The sequence below is a fragment of the Somniosus microcephalus genome, chromosome 8, assembly GCF_052327205.1.
Source record: "Somniosus microcephalus isolate GS21.2 chromosome 8, FLI_Smic_1.0, whole genome shotgun sequence".
NCBI lineage: Eukaryota > Metazoa > Chordata > Chondrichthyes > Squaliformes > Somniosidae > Somniosus > Somniosus microcephalus.
The window spans coordinates 38,253,581-38,274,621 of NC_140994.1; the positions used below are offsets into that span (position 1 = coordinate 38,253,581).

General features: G+C 43.2%; 1 protein-coding gene across 6 annotated transcripts in view; it reads left to right on the forward strand.

Moving 5' to 3' along the window:
* The window catches only part of plekha1b (pleckstrin homology domain containing A1b), a 95,391-nt gene that overhangs the window by 19,723 nt on the left and 54,627 nt on the right, over nt 1-21,041 (forward strand). For 5 of the 6 annotated variants that reach the window (XM_085994591.1, XM_085994593.1, XM_085994596.1 and 2 more), the window contains exons 2-3: nt 18,688-18,848; nt 20,447-20,503. The exons of the other annotated variant lie outside the window; for it this stretch is intronic. In XM_085994591.1, coding sequence (XP_085850717.1) covers nt 18,708-18,848; nt 20,447-20,503 — 198 coding nt within the window. In that variant the 5' untranslated portion in view covers nt 18,688-18,707. The remainder of the gene's footprint in view (nt 1-18,687; nt 18,849-20,446; nt 20,504-21,041) is intronic. 6 annotated transcript variants of the gene reach the window in all.

A 21,041-nucleotide genomic window follows, 5' to 3' on the forward strand; every position in this document is an offset into this window, starting at 1 on the left:
ACTTCATGCTCAAATTCTTGTTTGATCACAGAAACATAGAAGATAGGAGCAGGAGTAGGCCATTCGGCCCCTTGAGCTTGCTCCGCCATTTAATGAGATCATGGCTGATCATCCAAATTCAGTACCCTGTCCCTGCTTTGTCTGCATATCCCTTGATCCCTTTAGCCTTAAGAAATATATCTAACGCCTTCTTGAATATATTTAATGTATTGGCCTCTGCTGCCTTCTGTGGTAGAGAATTCCACAGGTTCACCACTCTCTGGGTGAAGAAATTCCTCATTTCTGTCCTAAATGGCTTACCCCTTATCCTTAGACTGAGACCCCTGGTTCTGGACTCCCCGACCATCGGGAACATCCTTCCTGCATCTAGTCTGTCCAGTCCTGTCAGAATTTTATAAGTTTCAATGAGATCCCCCCTCATTCTTCTAAACTCCAGCAAGTATAAGCCCAATCGACTCAATCTCTCCTCGTACGTCATTCCTGCCATCCCAGGTATCAGCCTGGTGAATCTTCGCTGAACTCTCTCCATGGCAAGAACATCCTTCCTCAGATAAGGCGACCAAAACTGCACACAATACTCAAGGTGCGGTCTCACCAAGGCCCTGTACAACTGCAGCAAGACATCCTTGTTCCTGTACTCAAACCCTCTCGCTACGAAGGCCAACATGCCATTTGCCTTCTTAACCGCCTGCTGCACCTGCATGCTTCCCATCAGCAACTGGTGCACAAGGACACCCAGGTCTCGTTGCACTTCCCCATCTCCCAATCTATTGCCATTCAGATAATAATCTGCCTTCCTGTTTTTGACACCAAAGTGGATAACCTCGCATTTATCCACATTATATTGCATCTGCCATGCTTCTGCCCAATCACCCAACCTATCCAAATCATCCTGGAGTTTCTCGGCATCCTCCTCACAGCACACACGCCCACCCAGCTTTGTGTCGTCTGCAAACTTGGAGATATTACATCTAGTTCCCTTGTCTAGATCATTAATATATATTGTGAATAGCTGGGGTCCAAGGACCGATCCCTGCGGTAGCCCACTAGTCACTGCCTGCCACTCGGAAAAAGACCCGTTTATTCCAACTCTTTGCTTTCTGTCTGCCAACCAGTTCTCTATCCAAGTCAATACCTTGCCCCCAATCCCATGTGCCTTAACTTTACACGCTAATCTCTTATGCGGGACCTTATCGAAAGCCTTTTGAAAGTCCAAATACACCACATCCACTGGTTCTCCCTTATCTATTTTACCAGTTACATCCTCAAAACATTCCAGTAGATTAGTCAAGCACGATTTACCTTTTGTAAATCCATGCTGACTTTGCCCGATCCTGTCGCTGTTTTCCAAGTGCTCTGCTATTACATCTTTTATAATGGACTCTAGCATTTTCCCCACTACTGATGTCAGGCTTACCAGTCTGTAATTCCCCGTTTTCTCTCTACCACCTTTTTTGAATAGTGGGGTAACATTAGCTACCCTCCAATCCATGGGTACTGTTCCAGATTCCATCGAATGTTGGAAGATGATCAGCAATGCATCTACTATTTCTAGGGCCACTTCCTTAAGTATCCTAGGATGTAGATTATCAGGCCCTGGGGATTTATCGGCCTTCAATCCCGTCAATTTCCCTAACACCATTTCCCTACAAATACTGATTTCTTTCAGTTCCTCCCTTTCATCAGACCCTATGTTCCCTGACATCTCTGGGAGGTTATGTGTGTCCTCCTTTCTGAAGACAGAACCAAAACATGTATTTAATTGGTCTGCCATTTCTTGCTGCAGTTGTACAGGGCCTTGGTGAGACCACACCTTGAGTATTGTGTGCAGTTTTGGTCGCCTTATCTGAGGAAGGATGTCCTTGCCATGCAGGGAGTGCAGCGAAGATTCACCAGACTGATACCTGGGATGGCAGGAATGACGTATGAGGAGAGATTGAGTCGATTGGGCTTATATTAGCTGGAGTTTAGAAGAATGAGAGGGGATCTCATTGAAACTTATAAAATTCTAACAGGACTAGACAGACTAGATGCAGGAAGGATGTTCCCAATGGCGGGGGAATCCAGAACCAGGGGTCACAGTCTAAGGATAAGGGGCAAGCCATTTAGGGCAGAGATGAGGCGGAATTTCTTCTGCACGACTGGTGCACAAGGACACCCAGGTCTCGTTGGACTTCCCCTTCTTCCAATCTATTGCCGTTCAGATAATAATCTGCCTTCCTGTTTTTGCCACCATAGTGGATAACCTTGCATTTATCCACATTATACTGCATCTGCCCAATCGCCCAACCTGCCCAAATCATACTGAAGTTTCTCGGCATCCTCCTCACAGCACACACGCCCACCCAGCTTTGTGTCGTCTGCAAACTTGGAGATATTACATCTAGTTCCCTCGTCTAGATCATTAATATATATTGTGAATAGCTGGGGTCCTAGCACCGATCCCTGCGGCACCCCACTAGTCACTGCCTGCCGCTCAGAAAAAGACCCGTTTATTCCAACTCTTTGCTTCCTGTCAGCCAACCAGTTCTCTATCCAAGTCAGCACCTTACTCCCAATCCCATGTGCTTTAACTTTACACGCTAATCTCTTATGCGGGACCTTATCGAAAGCCTTCTGAAAGTCCAAATTCACCACATCCACTGGTTCTCCCTTATCTATTCTACCCGTGTATCCAATGTGCTTGCATGGAATATAATATAAATATGCCACCCATGGCATAGAAGCATTCTTAAAAGTTTTATGAAGTCCAGAGATATATTGGAACCATTCTCTGTGTATGATTTTTGAGTGCCTTTCAAAAGTTCAGAAGATGATGGTCATTCATTTATTGTAGAATTAAGGAACAAATGAGTGCCTGCTGAATCCAGGACTTGGAACAAGGTTTTCATTAGTGGCTAAAAAATATTGTTCACATCCCTTTTTTAAATAGAAGTTTTCTTGTCTCCAAGATCTATGCCTTGTGTGATTTGTTGCTTGTTATCTGCACTCTTGAAAGTTCAATTTAAAATCCTTAAGTTACTGCAAAGTTTTTTTAATATGAACTAAAATTTTCACTACTTATAGAGACTAAAAATATACATTTGGATTACGATTACTGAAGTGTATAAGCATTTGTCTAGATGTAATTTTTGCTGATTGCAATACAAAATAATGCATTTTTGTGGAAGTCCTATAACACATATTCCTGCTATATTTACAATTTATATAATGTCCTTGAGCTACATTTTTGGATACAAAAGCCATCTGTGTGAAATTTAAGTAAACTAGGAAAACGCTTTCACGGTTCATTTAATTCTTTTCAGAATAAACCAACTGAACTCGAAGTGCAGAAGTTATTTTGGGAAGGGGAAAAAGATCTTCCTCACATTGTTGGTCATACTCCAAATCAGCAATTCCCATTGGGGGAAGTTTGTGCACCTTGTGCCTTAATTGCACATGAGGTATTGTTATCCCAGGCTCCCTTAATTCCTGACTTCCCCTTCCAATGCTATACATAGCCCTGCCATACTGGCTTTCTTCAGTGCTTCAATACAACAGAGATTTTCTATGACGAAAATGGGTGAATATTCAAACCCGAAATCTTAGAAGTAATCTAAACTTTTTGACGATAGAGTAAAATGGGTGATATGTAGTTTGCTGCCATACCATACTGTTAATTCCTTTCCATTGGCTTCAGTGTGAAGGAAAATCGGACACGGTGTATAATGGACAGCCGATCTGAGCGCACGTTTTACACCACCGTTAAAATTAACCCCAAGATCTTTTAATGGAATGTGAGGTGTCACTCAAAAATAATTACCATAATATTGAGCAGTCAGTCTTAATTTATTATCGCTATATTTTGAAATGACTAACTAAGGATATCGTACACTGGATAATGGAAGTAAGCACAAAACCTATTTGACTCGACTGTCGTGCAATCAAATTGCCAGATTCAAATAATAGCGTTGGGGTTACTGCTTTGTGTAAGATTTCCAGCTTCCTATGTGTTATATCGGTGTATCTATCTGTCCACTGCTCTGCTCAATTTCTGTTGGGCCGGAAAGAAACGGGGGTTTTGACCTGTAGTACACTGCAGCAGCACTTTGCATTTATGTAGTGCCTTTAGAAAAATGTTCTACGGCACTTCACAAGGTATAATTAAAAAAAAAAAAAATGAAAGTTGAGCCAAAGGAGGAGGTATCCGGAGTAGTGGGGGGAAAAAAGCTTAGTGAAAGAGATGGATTTTAAAGCGGATCTTAGAGTTAAGGGAGGTGGAGAAGCAGAGGGATTTAGGGAATGAATTCCAGACCACGGGGACCTGGGTGGGTGAAAGCACGGCCACCAATGGTGGGGCCAAGGGAGGGGAGGGGAGGCGAGGCACTTGAGGCCAGGGTTAGTTTTGTGGGAAGTTGCAGAGCTGGTGGATTAACGTAAAAGGAAATGTAGGCAGGGGCGATACTTCCAATGTTGAGAATTGTTTCTTAAATCCTGTTTGGAAAGATTGTTACATATGTGTTTTCCCTATGTTATAATAGTGGGACCTGTGTGAGCAGGAGAAGCAACAGTGTGTCTCGACAACCAGATTGAAGAATCCTTACTGAGACACGCAGCACTTCAAAAGTACTTCATTGACTGTGAAGTGTCTTGGGATGTTCTGGTGTCGTGAAAGGGCAAGTTATTTCTTGCTCTTTACTATACAGTGGGCCAGATTTTGCGATCAGCGTTCGTTACACTTGTCTCTCTTATCTCTCAGAATCCCATCTTTGTTTATTTTGCTTTCTGTACATGATTTGACATTGAATTAAATATTCTAGCATACACTTCCAGCTTTAAACTTTGCATGTCTCAGTAAGGATTCTTCAGCCTGGTTGTAGAAACACACTGTTGCTTCCCCTGCTCACACGGGTCCCAGATCCCCTGTAGAGGGCACCGCACTGAAATGGCTCTCTAATTACTATAAATTGCCACACAAAAGCCTACTAGAAATCTGTGAGCAGTTCCAAGTATAATGAGCAGTGAGCGCCATTCTTTCGCCGCTGATCGCAAAATCCGGGCCAATGTATTTTAACAGAGTCTCATGGGGAGAGGCTGTTATCGGGCAGCTTTTGGAGGAGCAGGCATTTTGGACAGCAACCTACTGATTTCCACATTTAACTGCGCACGTGTGGTCGCTGGAAGTTGCTGTCCGATTTCCACTTAAATAACGATGAGCACTGTTGGCCTCACTGTTATTTCTACAGCAAATCCTGTCCCACCACATTGTTGTGAGTCCAAAGTGACTAGTGGAAAACAGCCATGTTGTATCTGCTTTTTGGGTGAATTATGTGGCAGGTCTGTTTCTTGTCTTTAGGTTGCTGGGATTTGACATTTTCCTGATGTTTAAATGCATATTGAGGGGCATGTTTAAATGCATATTGAGGGGCATTTACCAAGTCTTTGGCTTGCATGTCACCACTGGGCTAAAATGGAGACAATGAAATGCACACTTCAGTTGCAGATTAATTCTTTCAGGTAAAACCACATTTTTATAATGGCTACATTCCAGGTCAGGAACTTTGTGTTGCAGGTGAGTCATAGTTTAAGAACTCTGGAAAACTGCATTACACCCTCATGCAGGAGTTATGGCTTTATGAATAAATAACATTCTTGCCCTTCTCCATCCTTCATAAGCTGTGACATTAAAGATTGTTCCTCCACTGTAAAATGGAACATGTACTGCATTATCAGACGCATTCTGAAAAATTCTGAGCATTTAAAAATGCTAAATCTGGTAACATCCTTTTCTTGCTCTTGGCATCAAAGGAAAAATCCCTTGGTTGCAAACTTTCCTTTTCTGTTTAATAGACTGTATATGTCTGGGTCAGGGTGCGTGTAGTGTCCACGTATCAATAACACACGGACTGCAGGAGAACGGTAATAACAGGTGTTTACTGAACAGAGGGTATGCTGGAACTGAAAGTACAGAAGCCTGCTATGGCTTTATGTACAGGTGTGGTCACTGCTGGTACTACAGTATAAAAGCAGTTCTCTCTTAAAGGTACATACACAACAATTCCTCCCCTTTTAGATAAACAGTACATAACATTCATTTAACAATTAAATAATAACTAATTACAATTACAATTTTCTTTGTACTATATACATCAGCTGAAAGTAATCATTTATAAATTCAGTCTTTGAGGCGGCTTCCTGATCCTGTCTGGATAGCGCCTTTCTCGAGTATCCTGTTCTTGCGGCGGAGTCGATTCTGGCTCATTGTCATTGGTTGGTTCGTCAGCTTCCAATACCACTGATTCTGAGGTCGATGCAATCTGTACTTCGGGTTCATCACCAGGTGCGCATGCTCGTGTTATGGGTTTGACTTGTTCCTGTGACTCTAGAATCTGGTCAGCATGGCGTCTCACGATGCTCTCTCCAACGTCCACTGTGTACATTAGTGGTCCCTGCCGTGTGCATATCGTTCCTGGCTGGTATTTTTCTGTTCGGTAGTCGCGGGCCAAGACTGGTTGCCCTATCTTGAAGCTCCTGGTTGGCTTCTCATTGATGTGCTGGAATTGCTTATTCTCAACATCTCGTCTTATGTTTGGCTTGAGCAAATCCAGGTGACATCTTAACCTTCGGTTAAAGAACATCATGGTTGGTTGGTGACTGCATGTGTCGCATTCCGGTAAGCAAACAAGAAATTATCCACCTTGTGTTGCAGTGGTATGTTGTCGTTATACATCGCCTTTATTGCTTTTTTAAAGGTTTAACAAACCTCTCGGCCAATCCATTTGTGGCTGGATGATATGGGGCGGATGTGTAAAGCTTTACCCCATTATTCCTCAAAAATCTCCGGAAATCCTCGGACACAAACTGTGGTCCATTGTCGGAGCAAATCTGTTCTGACAAGCCATTCCTGGCAAAGATGGTCCGTAGGACTGCAATAGTTTTCTCTGTGGTGGTGGAGGACATTTTGATGACCTCTGGCCATTTCGAATGTGCATCCACGGCGATTAAAAACATTGAGTCCATAAATGGACCAGCAAAATCAATGTGTACCCGTTGCCATGGAGATGAGGGCCACTCCCATGGGTGTAGCGGGGCCTATGGTGGAGCGTTTTGGACTTTCTGGCATCCTGTGCATCTCTTGGTCATTTCCTCAATTTCTTTATCGATTCCCGGCCACCACACAAACGCCCTGGCTAGGCTCTTCATTTTTACCCCTCCCAGATGACCCTCATGAAGGTCATTGAGCACTCTATCTCTCAACTTGGGTGGAATTACCACTCTGGATCCACACATCAAGGTCCCCCGGCACACTGACAGCTGTTCTCTCCTTGGCGAGAATGCTGGCAACAGTGAGTCGCCATGTGCTGGCCATCTCTTCACCGTCAAACCATAGACCCGAGTGTGTGTCGGGTCATTTCGGGTTTCCTTCTCTATACTCGAGTTTGTAACAGGTAGACATTCGACTATGGTCGAATGGAATATCTCAACAGGGTCCACTGCAGGTGCTTCCTCCACCGTAGGCAGCGGCAGGTGCGACAGCCCATCAGCGTTTCCATGCTGTTTCGTGCCCTTCTACTCTATGTCGTATTGATGTGCCCCTAGAAAAGGGGACTATCTTTGCAGCCGTTGTGCCGTCATCACCGGAACGCCCTTCTTTGGGTTAAAAATGGAAACGAGGCTGGTGATCAGTCAGTAAGGTGAATTTCTGCCCGTGCAGATAGTGATTGAACTTCTTCATCCCCCACACCAGGCTGAGGGCCTCCCTGTCAATCTGGGCGTAGTTACGCTCGGCTGAGGTTAACGAGCGTGACGCAAAGGCTATTGGCCTCTCTGAACCGTCAAGGAATTTGTGCGACAGCACCACTCCAATGCCGTAGGGAGACGCATCACATGCCAATCGAATCGGTAGTGTTGGATTGTAGTGGGCCAATACTTCTTTTGAAGTGATTAGGCATTTACATTTCTGAAAGGCACGCTTACACTCATCACTCCATTTCCATGCTACTCCAGTTTGCAGCAGGGCGTTCAGTGGGTGCAGAATTGTAGACAAATTTGGCAAGAACTTATGGTAGTAGTTCACCAACCCGAGGAACGACCTCAGTTGCGACACATTTTCCGGTGCTGGAGCCTTGACTACTGCCTCAATCTTGTCTGGGGACTTATGTAACCCCCTCTTCATCAATCACGTGGCCACAATACGAGATTTGTTTCCTTGAAAAATTCGCATTTGTGGCGGTTGGCTCGTAGCCCATATTCTTGTAATCTAGTGAGCACCTGCTCCAGGTTGGCAAGGTGTTCACTGTCATTTTCGCCTGTAACCAGGATGTTGTCCAAATAACACCGGGTCCCCGGGATCCCTTGCAGGACTTGTTCCATCGCCATCTGCCAAATAGCCGGAGCTGATGCTACCCCGAATACCAGTCAGTTGTACTGGTAAAGACCTTTGTGAGTGTTTATCGTGAGGTATTTTCTAGATGCTTCTTCTACCTCCATTTGTAGATACGCTTGGGCCAGATCAATCTTCGTAAAGCATTTCCCTCCAGATAGTGAGGCGAAAATATCTTCTATCTGCGGAAGTGGATATTGTACTGTGTGCAGGACTGGGTTCATAGTTACCTTAAAGTCCCCACAGATGCGAACCTTCTTCGGCTCCCCAGGCGTGCTGCTCAATGATTTCTTCATTACAGGAACGATGGGTGTGGCCCACTCGCTCCAGTCCACCTTGGACAGCACACCCGAATGCTCCAGACTCTCCAGCTCTGCTTCGATGGCTGGGCAGATCGCATACAGTACCGGTCTGGCCTTAAAAAAAAATAAAAAAAAAATAAAAAAAAAAAATTTGGGTTTGCATTCTCTTCAATTTTTATCGTTGCCGTTACGCCTTTTAGAGTCCCAAGTCCTTGCTGGAACACCTCTTTCGCGTCAGTTAGAATTTTTGACAGTCGTCCAGGTGTGACGTTGTCATCCTTTTTGTCAGCCACAGTTAGCGCCTGAATGGAATGCCAATCCAATTGTATTTTTCGGATCCATTCGCGTCCCAATAATGGTGGTCCTCCATCTTGTAGTATATATAGATACAGTTTCTGTGTTTCCTTGCCGTTGTATTTAACGGGCACCCTTATTTTTCCTCTGGGGTAGACTTTTTGCCCCGTATATGTCTTCAAGACAATGGACGTATCCTTCAAGGGAATGTGTGAGAATAGCCGCTCGTAGTCTCGTCGATTCATGACTGTTAGGGCTGATCCTGTGTCCAATTCCATCTTTACATGGGACCCTGCTATCATGAGGGTGACCCAAATGGTTCGGTGATCCTCTTTTGTGATCACGTTGTGTAACTTTAGACAACTTAGTCTCCTGCTCCCGGAGTCATTATCACTCTTCTGAACTACTGTCCGTCATCTTTTGTACTTTCTTGTACTTTTCCTTAGTAGTTCTTTTAGTGTTGGTTTTCTTTCCCGACCTGCAGACTCGTGCTATGTGTCCCACTTTTCCACATTGCCTGCATACTTTGTCCTTAAACCAGCAATCCTTCTGGTCATGGGTTGTTCTGCCGCAGCGATAGCACTTTTCTGCTCCATATGCCATTTCATTGGTGCTATATTCTTGCGGTTTCTGTTGTATTTCCGCAGCTCCCCGTGCTGCTGCTTCGTAGGATACTGCCACGCTGAAAGCCTTTTCTAGCGTAAGGTCCTTTTCCGAAAGTAGTCATTTCTGGGTTCCTTCACTCTGGAGCCCGCAGACAAACTTATCCCTTAAGGTATCTGCCAGTCCTGCTCCGAACTGGCAGTGTTTCGATAACTTGCGTAGTTCCGTAAGATAGTCAGCATTACTCTCGTCTTTGTGCTGGTTTCGTTTATGGAACTTGAATCGTTCTGCTATCAGCAGCAGTGTAGGGTTTAGATGTTCCTGCAAGATATTGACAATCTCTTCAAAGCTTTTCTCCATTGGTTTAGCTGGGGTAATTAAATTCCGCAATAGGCCGTACGTTCTCGCGCCCATCAAATTCAATAATACCGACGCCTTCTTTTCATCGGCCACCTCATTTGCCTTGCAGTACACTTCAATTCTTTCCACATACGTGGTCCAGTCTTCTATTTCGTTGTCGAAAGTAGTGATGCTGCCACTCTTCGGCATCTTGGGTGGTTTAAAATGGCGCCTCCCGCGCTTTTCCTTCTTCCCCTGCTGCCAATGCTGCTCCAAGCGTTCTAACTAGTAATGGTGGCGCCCCGCGGCTCCTGCGCGTCTCTCTTTTGTTAATTAATTTTCTTAGTTTATTCTTCTTCGACGCTTGTAGTGGCGCTTCTTAGTTTCCAAACAGGCAGCCACTGAGCTGTGGGGCTGTTAACAACGAGTAGACGCGTGTCGAAATAAAACGTTCCCAAACGTAGCTTTGTCTTTTGAACTGTTTACTATAACACTTAACAAACGGAATTACAAAGCAAACACGTATAAACGAACACGTTCAAAAACTGTATTGCTCCAGCCCTCACGAGCTTCTGCCTCCTCCAGCCACGTGGAGTTAAACTGTAAAATGGCTGCATACCATGTGTGGCTTAGGGACTGTACCATTGTGGCAAGAATGAAGGGGGTGTCTCGGACTATACTACTGGAGCAAGAAAATAGGGGGTTTCTTAATACAATAAGTCAATCAGGTAAATTAACTGTATTATGCTATTTAACCAATATTTTAAAGTATTTTCTTAAGCTTTTATGGCTCTTACAACGCTGTCCACTGCGCGTCTCTTTTCCTTCCCCCTTTTTATTTTCTTTAACGCTGCCCAGCTCTTGAGCACCGGCCGCGCCCTGTGCGCTCCACCCTCTCTCTCCCTTCCCGACGACGCTGCTCGGCCCCCTTGCAGAGCCGCTCGATCGAGCTCTAGCCCGCCGCAGTCCGGGAAGGGTCAGCGCACTACCTGCTACCAGCCCGATTTGCTGGAACACCTTGACTGGAGAGCCAAGCCCAGCTCTCCACAGCTTCCCCTGCAATTCTCTGAACTCCGATGGATCACTGGGTGGTTGCCCACGGTCGACGCCCGTTGCTCTGGCTTCGACCTCCAAGAAGCTTCTTTTCAGGGATGGATCCCCGTGAGGTGATGCAGTACTGCAGGTGAGTTTGAACCTGCTCGTTGCCACTGTAGTGTCCGCGTATCAATAACACACGGACTGCAGGAGAACGGTAATAACAGGTGTTTACTGAACAGAGGGTATGCTGGAACTGAAAGTACAGAAGCCTGCTACGGCTTTATATACAGGTGTGGTCACTGCCGGTACTACAGTATAAAAGCAGTTCTCTCTTAAAGGTACATACACAACAGTGCGTGTATCTACAGATGCCACTTTTTCATGGAATTGTTTGTTTTCAGGATAAAAAATACTGGCATAGGATAGATGGAGCGCATCCACACTGAGCCAGAACTATGAGGCTTGTGGGCAAGGACCATGAGATTTTTGAGTGTCAGTGAAACGGTTCCTGAGAATTATTTAAGCTAGTTTAGGAAAGGGAGTAGAGAAGAGGCATGGAGGAAATTGGATCCCAAACAAATTGGATGAAAAAATGGGTATTGACAAACAGGCAGGCATGCACACAGTTCTCTGCGATGTGCTGAAGCTAGCAACTTGCAACAGACCCAAAGGACTAATAGAGGAGGCAAATCCATAATAAGGTGTGTATATGACTGCTGGAAGCATTAGAAATAAGATGTGTGAACTTGATGCTGTTGTGGCAGTAGTAAACTATCTTCTTAGGCAGTCCCTCGGAACCGAGGATGACTTGCTTCCACATGACTGATAAGTCCAATGCGGGACCTACAGTTTCTGTCACAGGTGGGGCAGACGGTGGTTGAAGGGGTGGGTGGGTGGGGTGCTTGGGTTGACGTGCGCTCTTTGCGCTGCCTGCGCTTGGCTTCCGGCGCAGAGACTCGAGGTGTTCGGTGCCTTCCCAGATGCTTCTCCACTTTGTGCGGTCTTGGACCAGGGATTCCCAGGTGTCGGTGGGGATGTTGCACTTTTTCAAGGAGGTTTTGAGGGTGTCCTTGAAGCGTTTCCTCTGCCCACCTGGGGCTCTCTTGCCGTGCTGGAGCTCCGAGTAGAACGCTAGTTTTGGGAGTCTCGTATCGGGCATGCGGACAATGTGACCCATCCATCAGAGCTGATCGAGGGTGGTCAAAGCTTGGATGTTGGCCTGAGCAAGAACACTGACGTTAGTGCGCCTATCCTGCCAATGGATTTGCAGGATCTTGCGGAGGCAGCGTTGGTGGTACCTCTCCAGTGCTTTGAGGTGCCTGCTGTACATGGTCCATGTCTCCGAGGCATACAGCAGGGTGGGTATCACTACTGCTCTGTAGACCATGAGCTTAGTGCCAGGTTTGAGGTCCTGGTCTTCAAACACACTCTTCCTCAGGCGACCAAAGGCTTCACTGGCACACTTAAGGCAGTGTTGGACTTCGTCGTCGACATCTGCCCTTGTTGACGGTAGGCTCCCGAGTTACTCGAAAGTGGTCCACGTTGTCCAAGGCCTTGTCGTGGATTTTGATAATCGGGGGGGGTTCGTACTGTGTGGCGGGGGCAGGTTGGTAGAGGACCTTTGTCTTACGGATGTTTAGTGTAAGGCCAATGCTCTCATATGCTTCGGTGAAGGTGTTGACGATGGTTTGGAGTTCGACCTCCGAGTGAGCGCAGACGCAAGCATCATCTGCATACTGTAATTCGATGACAGAGGATGGGACGACCTTGGATTTGGACTGGAGGCGACAGAGGTTGAACGGTTTCCCGTTTGTTCTGTAAATTAGTAAACTATAATGCAATAGGAACAACTGAAACCTGGCTGATTCTAGAAGATCGTAATGAATACAACATAAACAGATATAGAGGCAAAATAGATGGACAGGAAAGGAGGTATTCCTGCTCAGTTTGTCGGTGATATGTGGCAAGTTAAAGAAATAGATCCTATGGGAAAGCTGCAGAACTGCATTGGGTACTTTTTGCATGAAAATTACACTGTTAATGATGGGGGTATTCTAGAGACAGTCAAGTCAGCATAAGAAAGAACACAGTTTTCATTATGAAGGCAAGAGGTATGTGTGAAAGCAGAATAGTTATTTTAGCTTCAGCCAATTAATATAAATGTATATCCAAGTATTGTAGCACCCAAGTGAGTTGTCAACTTACTGCATGACTGCTTCATAATCCAGTAAATCGGGGACCTGCGAGAGGCTGTGCACATCTTGACTTATTTATTGTAAGTAACCCAAATAACATACCAGGAATAGAAATTCTTGGGTAACAGCAACCACATAATTATTAAGTTCAGTTTGATTTGGGATTCGGCAATATTAAAAACCAGTTGTCCGGTTTCTGGTAATTCACTTTTTGTTGAATGCCTCATCAACTTACTGTACCTATAATTTGGTACAATGTGGAATCTATACTAAAAGTGATAGATTATCTAGAGACAAAAAATATTTAAAAAAATGTCAGCATGGATTCTGAAAGGCTAGGTCATGCTTAACTTAACCTGATAGAATTGCCTTTGATAAGGTACCACACAGAAGGCTTATGACAAAGGTTAGGGCATGTGGAGTCGGGGGACAATGGATAGCATACTGGCTAAAAATAGAAAGCAGAGAGTGGGGATAAAAGGCAGTTATTCAGATTGGAGGAAGGTAGAAAGCGGTGTTCCACACTGTAGAAAATAAGAAACTGAATGGGTTAGAAGGGCAAAGCCTAGGGATACAGGTGAACAAATCATTAAAAATAGTATTGCTGGTCAGCAAGGCAATTAAAAATGCTAACTAAGCAATGGGATTTATTTAATATAAAAACTGAAAATGCTGGTCGGGCAGCATCTTTGGAGAGAGAAAATGCGTTAATGTTTCAGGTCAATGACTGCTGTCAGTAATGATTCCACTGTTGCAATTTACAGCTCCTCTAGACCCATCTTTTTCTTGTCCCATTATCACCCTCTCTTGCCTTGCACCATCATCCTTCTTGGTTATTTAATCACTCCTGCCTTCCACCCTATAACAGACCCTTTGTTCTTTCCTCCCCTTTCTCTGCCTCTGTACTTGTTTAAAACTGGTTAAATCTCTTAACTTTTTCCAGTTCTGATGAAAGGTCATGGACCTGAAATGTTAACTCTGTTTCTCTCTCTCCTCAGATATGCTGAGTAACAACAACTTGTATTTATATAGCACCTTTAACGTAGTAAAACATCCCATGGTACTTCACAGGAGCGTTATCAAACAAAATGTGACACTGAGCCACATAAGGAGATATTAGGACTGGTCAAAGAGGTAGGATTTAAGAAGCATCTTAAAGGAGGAAAGGGAGGTGGAGAGTTTTAGGGAGGGAATGCCAGGGCCTCGGCAGCATTTTCTGCGTCCATTTCAGATTTCCAGCATCTGCAGTATTTTGCTTTTGTACTGGGATTTATTTCTAGGGGTATAGAATTCAAAAGTAGTGAAGTTATGTTCAACTTGTATAGGACCCACATCAGACTGCACTAGAGTACTGTGGGCAATTCTGGTCTCCATACAATAAAAATTACATAGAAACACTGGAGAACGTGCAAAAAAGATTGACAAGGATGGTTGGTATCAATACTGAGAGGTTACAGCTATCGGGAGAGTTGAACCGGTTAGGGCTTTTTTCTTTAGGAAAGAGTGTTAGAGGAGACCTGATTGAGGTGTTTAAAATTATGAATAGGTTGAAGAGGGCAGATGTGGAGAGAATGTTTCCACTTGTGAGAGAATCCAAAACTAGGAGTCACAAATACAAAAATACTAATAAATCCATTGGGGAAGTCAGAAGAAATGTCTTTACTCAGAGTGATTAAAATGCAGAACTTGCTATCACAGGAAGTGGTTGAGGCAAATAGCTTGGATGCTTTCATTAGGAAATTAAACGAGTACATGAGAGACAAGGGAATCGAAAGATATGCTGAAAGGTTGAGATAAGGTCGATGGAATGGGAGGACGCTCGTGTGGAATACAAACACCAGCACAGACTAGTTGGGCTGAAGGCACATATAAGGAGATATTAGGACAGATGACCAAAAGCTTGGCCAAAGAGGTAGGATTTAAGGAGCGTCTTAAAGGAGGAAAGAGAGGCGGAGAGTTTTAGGGAGGGAATACCAGGGCCCTGGCAGCATTTTGTGCGTTTATTTCAGATTTCCAGCATCTGCAGTATTTTGCTTTTGTATATTCTATGTAATAATTTGGTAACTGTAAGGCATACTTTTTCAATCCTCCTCATTTCTCCAGGCATGCAATTGCATTTTAAAGCTCATTTGCATGTTGTATGAGGATGTAGTATTCAAAGCTTAATGAATGACTGACAGAGTAATTTATTATTTCCTTTTTGTGTGTATGGCGCACTGCCACTTAAAAAAAAAAAAAAAAAAAACCAGTGGGCAGTTGATTATTACTGGAAACTATTCTAGTTCGCTCATAGAATTAGTCACAGAATTCCCGTAAAGTTGAAATAAATAAGATAAGTTAACTCTTCGAAACTATGGAAGGTTTTCACATTATAAATAAAACATCAGAAGCTTGCAATTTGATTTTATTGGAAGATTTGTAAGGGAATATAGGCCCATAAATGACTCATAAGAACATAAAAAATAGGAGCAGGAGTAGGCCAATCGGCCCCTCGAGCCTGCTCTATCATTCAATAAGATCGTGGCTGATCTGATCCTAACCTCAAATCTTCTATCACTCTCCATCCACCCGAACCCATGTGATCTCCCGGGAGAGACGAAAAACCAGATAAAAGACCCAATGGCCAATTTGGGAGAAAAAAATCTGGGAAATTCCTCTCCGACCCATCTAGGCGATTCAGGAGATCACTCTGTCCCTATATTTTCTACAGTACTTACCTTCTGTAAAGGCGATCTCCACCCCAGCCAGGAACAGGAATAAAACCACCTCCTGAAATCTAACACAGAATTAGAACACAGTAGGAGCAGAACCAGGCTACACGGCCCCTGGGCCCGCTCCACTACCCACAGGGCCATGACCATTCCGAACCTAGACTCATGTCCAATTTCCTGCCCGCTCCCCGTAACCCTTAATTCCCTTTACTTCTAGGAAACTATCTATTTCTGTTTTAAATTTATTTAATGATGTAGCTTCCACAGCTTTCTGGGGCAGCAAATTCCACAAACCTACCACCCTCTGAGTGAAGAAGTTTCTCCTCATCTCAGTATTGAAAGAGCAGCCCCTTATTCTAAGATTATGCCCCCTAGTTCTAGTTTCACCCATCATTGGGAACATCCTCACCGCATCCACCCGATCAAGCCCCTTCACAATCTTATATGTTTCAATAAGATCGCCTCTCATTCTTCTGAACTCCAATGAGTAGAGTCCCAATCTACTCAACCTCTCCTCATATGACCACCCCCTCATCCCCGGGATTAACCGAGTGAACCTTCTTTGTACTGACTCGAGAGCAAGTATGTCTTTTCTTAAGTATGGACACCAAAACTCTATGCAGTATTTCAGGTGCGGTCTCACCAATACCTTGTAATATACAGAACTTTTTAAATGTGAAAACCCAAGTTTTCAAAATTCGCAAAGGGAATTTGATATTTTGTAGATTCGTCCTTGCTGGAAAAATTGTGCATTCGTCAACACTTTTTAAATATTCCTTTGTAGAAAAGTTTTAATTTGAAGCTCTTCTCAAAACATTTGCAAATACAGCAATTAGAGTAACTTTTTGGGTGATTTTTTTTCTCTAAGAGCTATTAGTCTGAAGTTAATGTGTAAATAAGTAGCTGAACCACTTCTGCATGTGTAGGATCCAATCTGAGTAGAAACCTTGTACTTGAGTAAATGATTGGTTTAAGTATTTTATATATGTAGTACTTTAACATTTGATGTATAACTTAGATCCATGCAGGTTTCTACAACCTGAAAACTTTGGAATGTGACTTTTGACCACTTGATTATATGGGTGCCCATTTTACTCTAGTACAAATTACGTACAACTTCCCCCCACCTCCCAGCACACAAACTAGACCAAGCAGCACCCACTGGATGGAACATTTGCAGTCTCTTTTTTAATTGAATGAATGCAAAAACATAACTTTCTGTTGTTAGTTGATAAATGGCAGTTTGAATCAAAGATGTTTACTGTTTGGCCTTGTGTATATTGCCATTCAGGTCCTTGAGTTTGAATCTCCGAATGTAGGAATTTGCAATGCATGGTGGTAACCTATAGCAAGCATTCCTTGTGTCACTAACCAAGGTTGAAATGAAGAATTAATTAGCAGCAATGAGAGTGGAACAAGGCTCAGTCCATAAAGTTTTACTTTGGTGAGCAAGATTAAAATCCAATATTGATGCATGAACTCTCTGGGATCCTGTACTGTAACCTCAGTGACTTCGAGACACTAACCGTGATCGAAGTGAAAGCAAGCTGTCTGATGTGACTGGTAAAAGGGTAATGCAGTGCAAATATTTTTTCCTGCCACTGAGATGGCATTGTTTACTTTTAAATATCCGAGCCTGTTACAAAAATTAGATTTTGAACTATGTGTAGTAACATTTGGCAAAGGCATTCATTTTAGATGGTTTTAAGTACGGAGTTGCAGTTTTGAAATGCTTATGATGCACTGTAAAAGTTGTCATTTGAAGCAGTTAAAATTATCTGTACAATAGGCAACTGCAGAATCTTAAAGCATGCATACAATTAAATTTTTTCGCATGAATTTTATGCTAATGATGCCGTAACATCAAGAATTTCCTTTGCTTGCCTTGCATTAAGACACAAACACATGCTGGTAGAAGTGGGAAAACACTAATGTTCATCTGTTGGAGCACCAATGTGGTGCATATGGAATGATGGGCCATGGTTTTGGTTACCCACTCTATTTGAGTTTTCAATGTTATGCTATCAGATATGGGGAATTGCTGAGCAGAAGTCCTAGTGCTTCTGTGGGTATGAGGGGAAGGAGAGAGAAAGAGTTATCTTCGAGCTCCCTCCAAATCAATCCAAAGTCGAGCAGTTCACCTGACCCCTCAACAATTGAGGGTACACAATTCCCACAGACATTGGGCAGAAATTAGGTGGGGTTGCAGCTTATCAGTTTTCTTTCAAGTATGTATGTGTGTATATGCTATGATTTTTTTTCTTTTCCTTTCACACTGAAAAGGGAAGTTAGATAAGTACATGAGTGAGAAAGGAATAGAAGAATAGTTTGATAGGGTGAGACGACGTAAGGCGGGAGAGGCTCGTGGAGTATAAACACCGTCATAGACCTGTTGGGCCAAATGGCTTGTTTCTGTACTATAAATTTCACGTAATTCCATTGTATTATGTCCCCCCCAACTCATCCAATTGGGAAAAAATCTTCCAGTATGATTTGTAACTTTCAGCTTTGGGGTTGTACACTCATTCACATTCTTGAGAACAGATGTTAAATATCTACGTCAAAACAGAGTCAATATGATGGTTTTATGCCCGCTCTATCCTTTTATTGTAGATGTGCTTTCTTATTGAGTCCAATTACTCTGACAAATGTATTGTACAATGTAAAGTGCATTGAGCAACTGAGAAATTTGATGCTCCACTCCACGACTGAGTCATTTGCATTTGAGGTCATCACATTTTATGAAAGGGAAACACAAAGTGGTACTGTACATTTTGGAATCCATTTCAAATGATGCCAGTTTCCGGGCGGCATTCGTTGAGACCAGTTTATTTCCCTTACAGTGTGATGTGGAGGATCAGAAATGCCTTATGTGGATCGACAGAATCGCATTTGTGGATTCCTCGACATTGAAGAAAATGAAAGCAGTGGAAAATTTCTACGCCGATACTTTATACTGGACACTCGGGCAGACAGTTTGCTGTGGTATATGGACAATCCACAGGTCAGCCGCTTTGTTTTACATTGATGATAACCCACTGGTTAAAGTCATACTGTTGACGTAAAGTGTGTATTATACAGTAGTTCTATATTGGAAGTGGTTCTGCACTGGATATTAATATTCTTAGTAAAATATGATGCAAATGACCTATACTATTCTGGATTTTATTTTAATGATGTGCAAGCATGCATTACAGCTCAACAATTCATTTCTTCAGGTTCTTCAAGAATCGGTAGTGTTTCTCTTGAGACAGCAACTTGTTCAGTAGCAGAAAAAAGCTATTTCTATAAACTCAGCTCAGTAGTTCCATGCAGACTTTATTGAAACCATACTTTTTGATAATGATAAAGGACACATTGATCTTCTGCATTTACTCATGCACAATTCACGTTTTGATGAGGATTGACAACAGTATTTCAAAATTGTATGCATCTTTAGAGCAGTTAAAAGTATGTATTTGCATATATGACAGTTTTGTACACTAAAAAATGGATTTAATTCCATGAATATTTCCTGCACAAACCCACCATCTTAGTTTGCTTCAAGTAATATTCAGAAAACACTGGTCCACAATTTGCGGTTAGCGGTGAAGCAAAGGTGCTTGCCGTTGGCCCCCAAAGAAAGCTTCCCACAGAGATCTCGCAATCTCTGTGACGAGAAGTTTGCCTTTCTCGACGTGCGGCTCATTGAAACGCTGTGTAATGGGGATCCCCATTGGAGAGCTGCAGTGACGTCAACAAGCTGTCTAAGCAGCCAATCACGTTGAAGAATTCTCACAGACAGCAAACCGGGAAATGAAAAGCTGCTTTTATCCCCACTTTTTAAAAATGCTAGAGAGTGAAATAAAGATTGGGACTTTTGCTTGGGGATAAGGTAGAAGCTTACATTTTTAATTAAAAAATCAAACTTTAATTAAAAAAAATAAGGATTTTTTTTAAAATGGCGATTACTTTCATCATGGAGGAATTTGACACTCCACAAATATAAGAATTAATGTTTCAGGGCCAGAACATTTGTTTAGCAGTCAATACGCTGTTAAAACCCCAGTTACACCTATTCCAACAAGGCTTAACATTTAATGGGGTATTTAACAGCGATATTAGCACGGAAAAGCCCAAGTTTTCGTCCGTTTCACTGATTACCGGCTATGTGGGCCGGGGTTGGGCGGGGGGGGCTTTCCACAGCGCAGTCTTTATCAGAGCAGTGAATGACTGACTGCAACTTCAGGATTTCTGCATTTAGATGCGCATGCGGTAAATCCTGAAGTTGCAGTCAGTTTGAGGGGTGCTGACAGTTCGCTGTCATAACCCACCTCAGAACCCGGGCCAATATTGCTTTACTGATCAGTGATTTACAGATGGTATGGTCTCCATTCATACTGACTTGTATAATGCAAGATGCTGATTTGCTTTAGTAATTTGATTTCTAGTAGATCATACATTAGCAGCTGATTGAAGAAAATCTTTTTAGAAAAGTGTTTTAATAGCTGGATGCAGCAGGCCTCCTTTTAATGCAAGATAAATACATTATTTAAAAAGGTTTGTGCTGCAGCTCCTCTCATCTCATTTTTACTGTCGCATCTTTATTTGCTTAATTTTTAGAACCTGCCGTCAGGAGCATCACACGTTGGGGCACTTAAGCTTACTTACATCTCTAAGGTAATTACGGACTTTGATGGAATTTGTTTGTCCTGAAACGGAAAAATCAAAATGTTGGCATTTAGCAATGCAGGAAAAAAGGAGGCTCAAGAAATCATTGCATGCGAGTCAATGAGATACTTCGATATCCCCCATGTGCTGTATAACCTTATGAGAAAACTTCAATGGCTAGGTGCAAACCCACAGATTTTGAATCTATGTTGAGATGTAATCCAGTCTTTGTGCCCTAAAATCCAGTATTTTTTTTCTCCCATTTCTACTCTTTGAACCAAAAAATAATTTGCTTCTGAAGCATTCTTTGAAGACAGTATTGGCTTTTACTGAGCAGGATTTGCGAACATTGACAGACAGGTAAAGACCCTCTGGTCCATACAGCCCGTCCCACACAATTATGATACCTTCCGCGGGGGGGGGGGGGGGGGGCGGATTCGGTATCGACAATTTGGGGATGCTAACATCACCTGGGTGCTAACTTTAGCGGCGGTAATCGTGAAATTGAGTTTTAGTGCCCTACGAGGGAAGTGGAGTGCTAAATCAA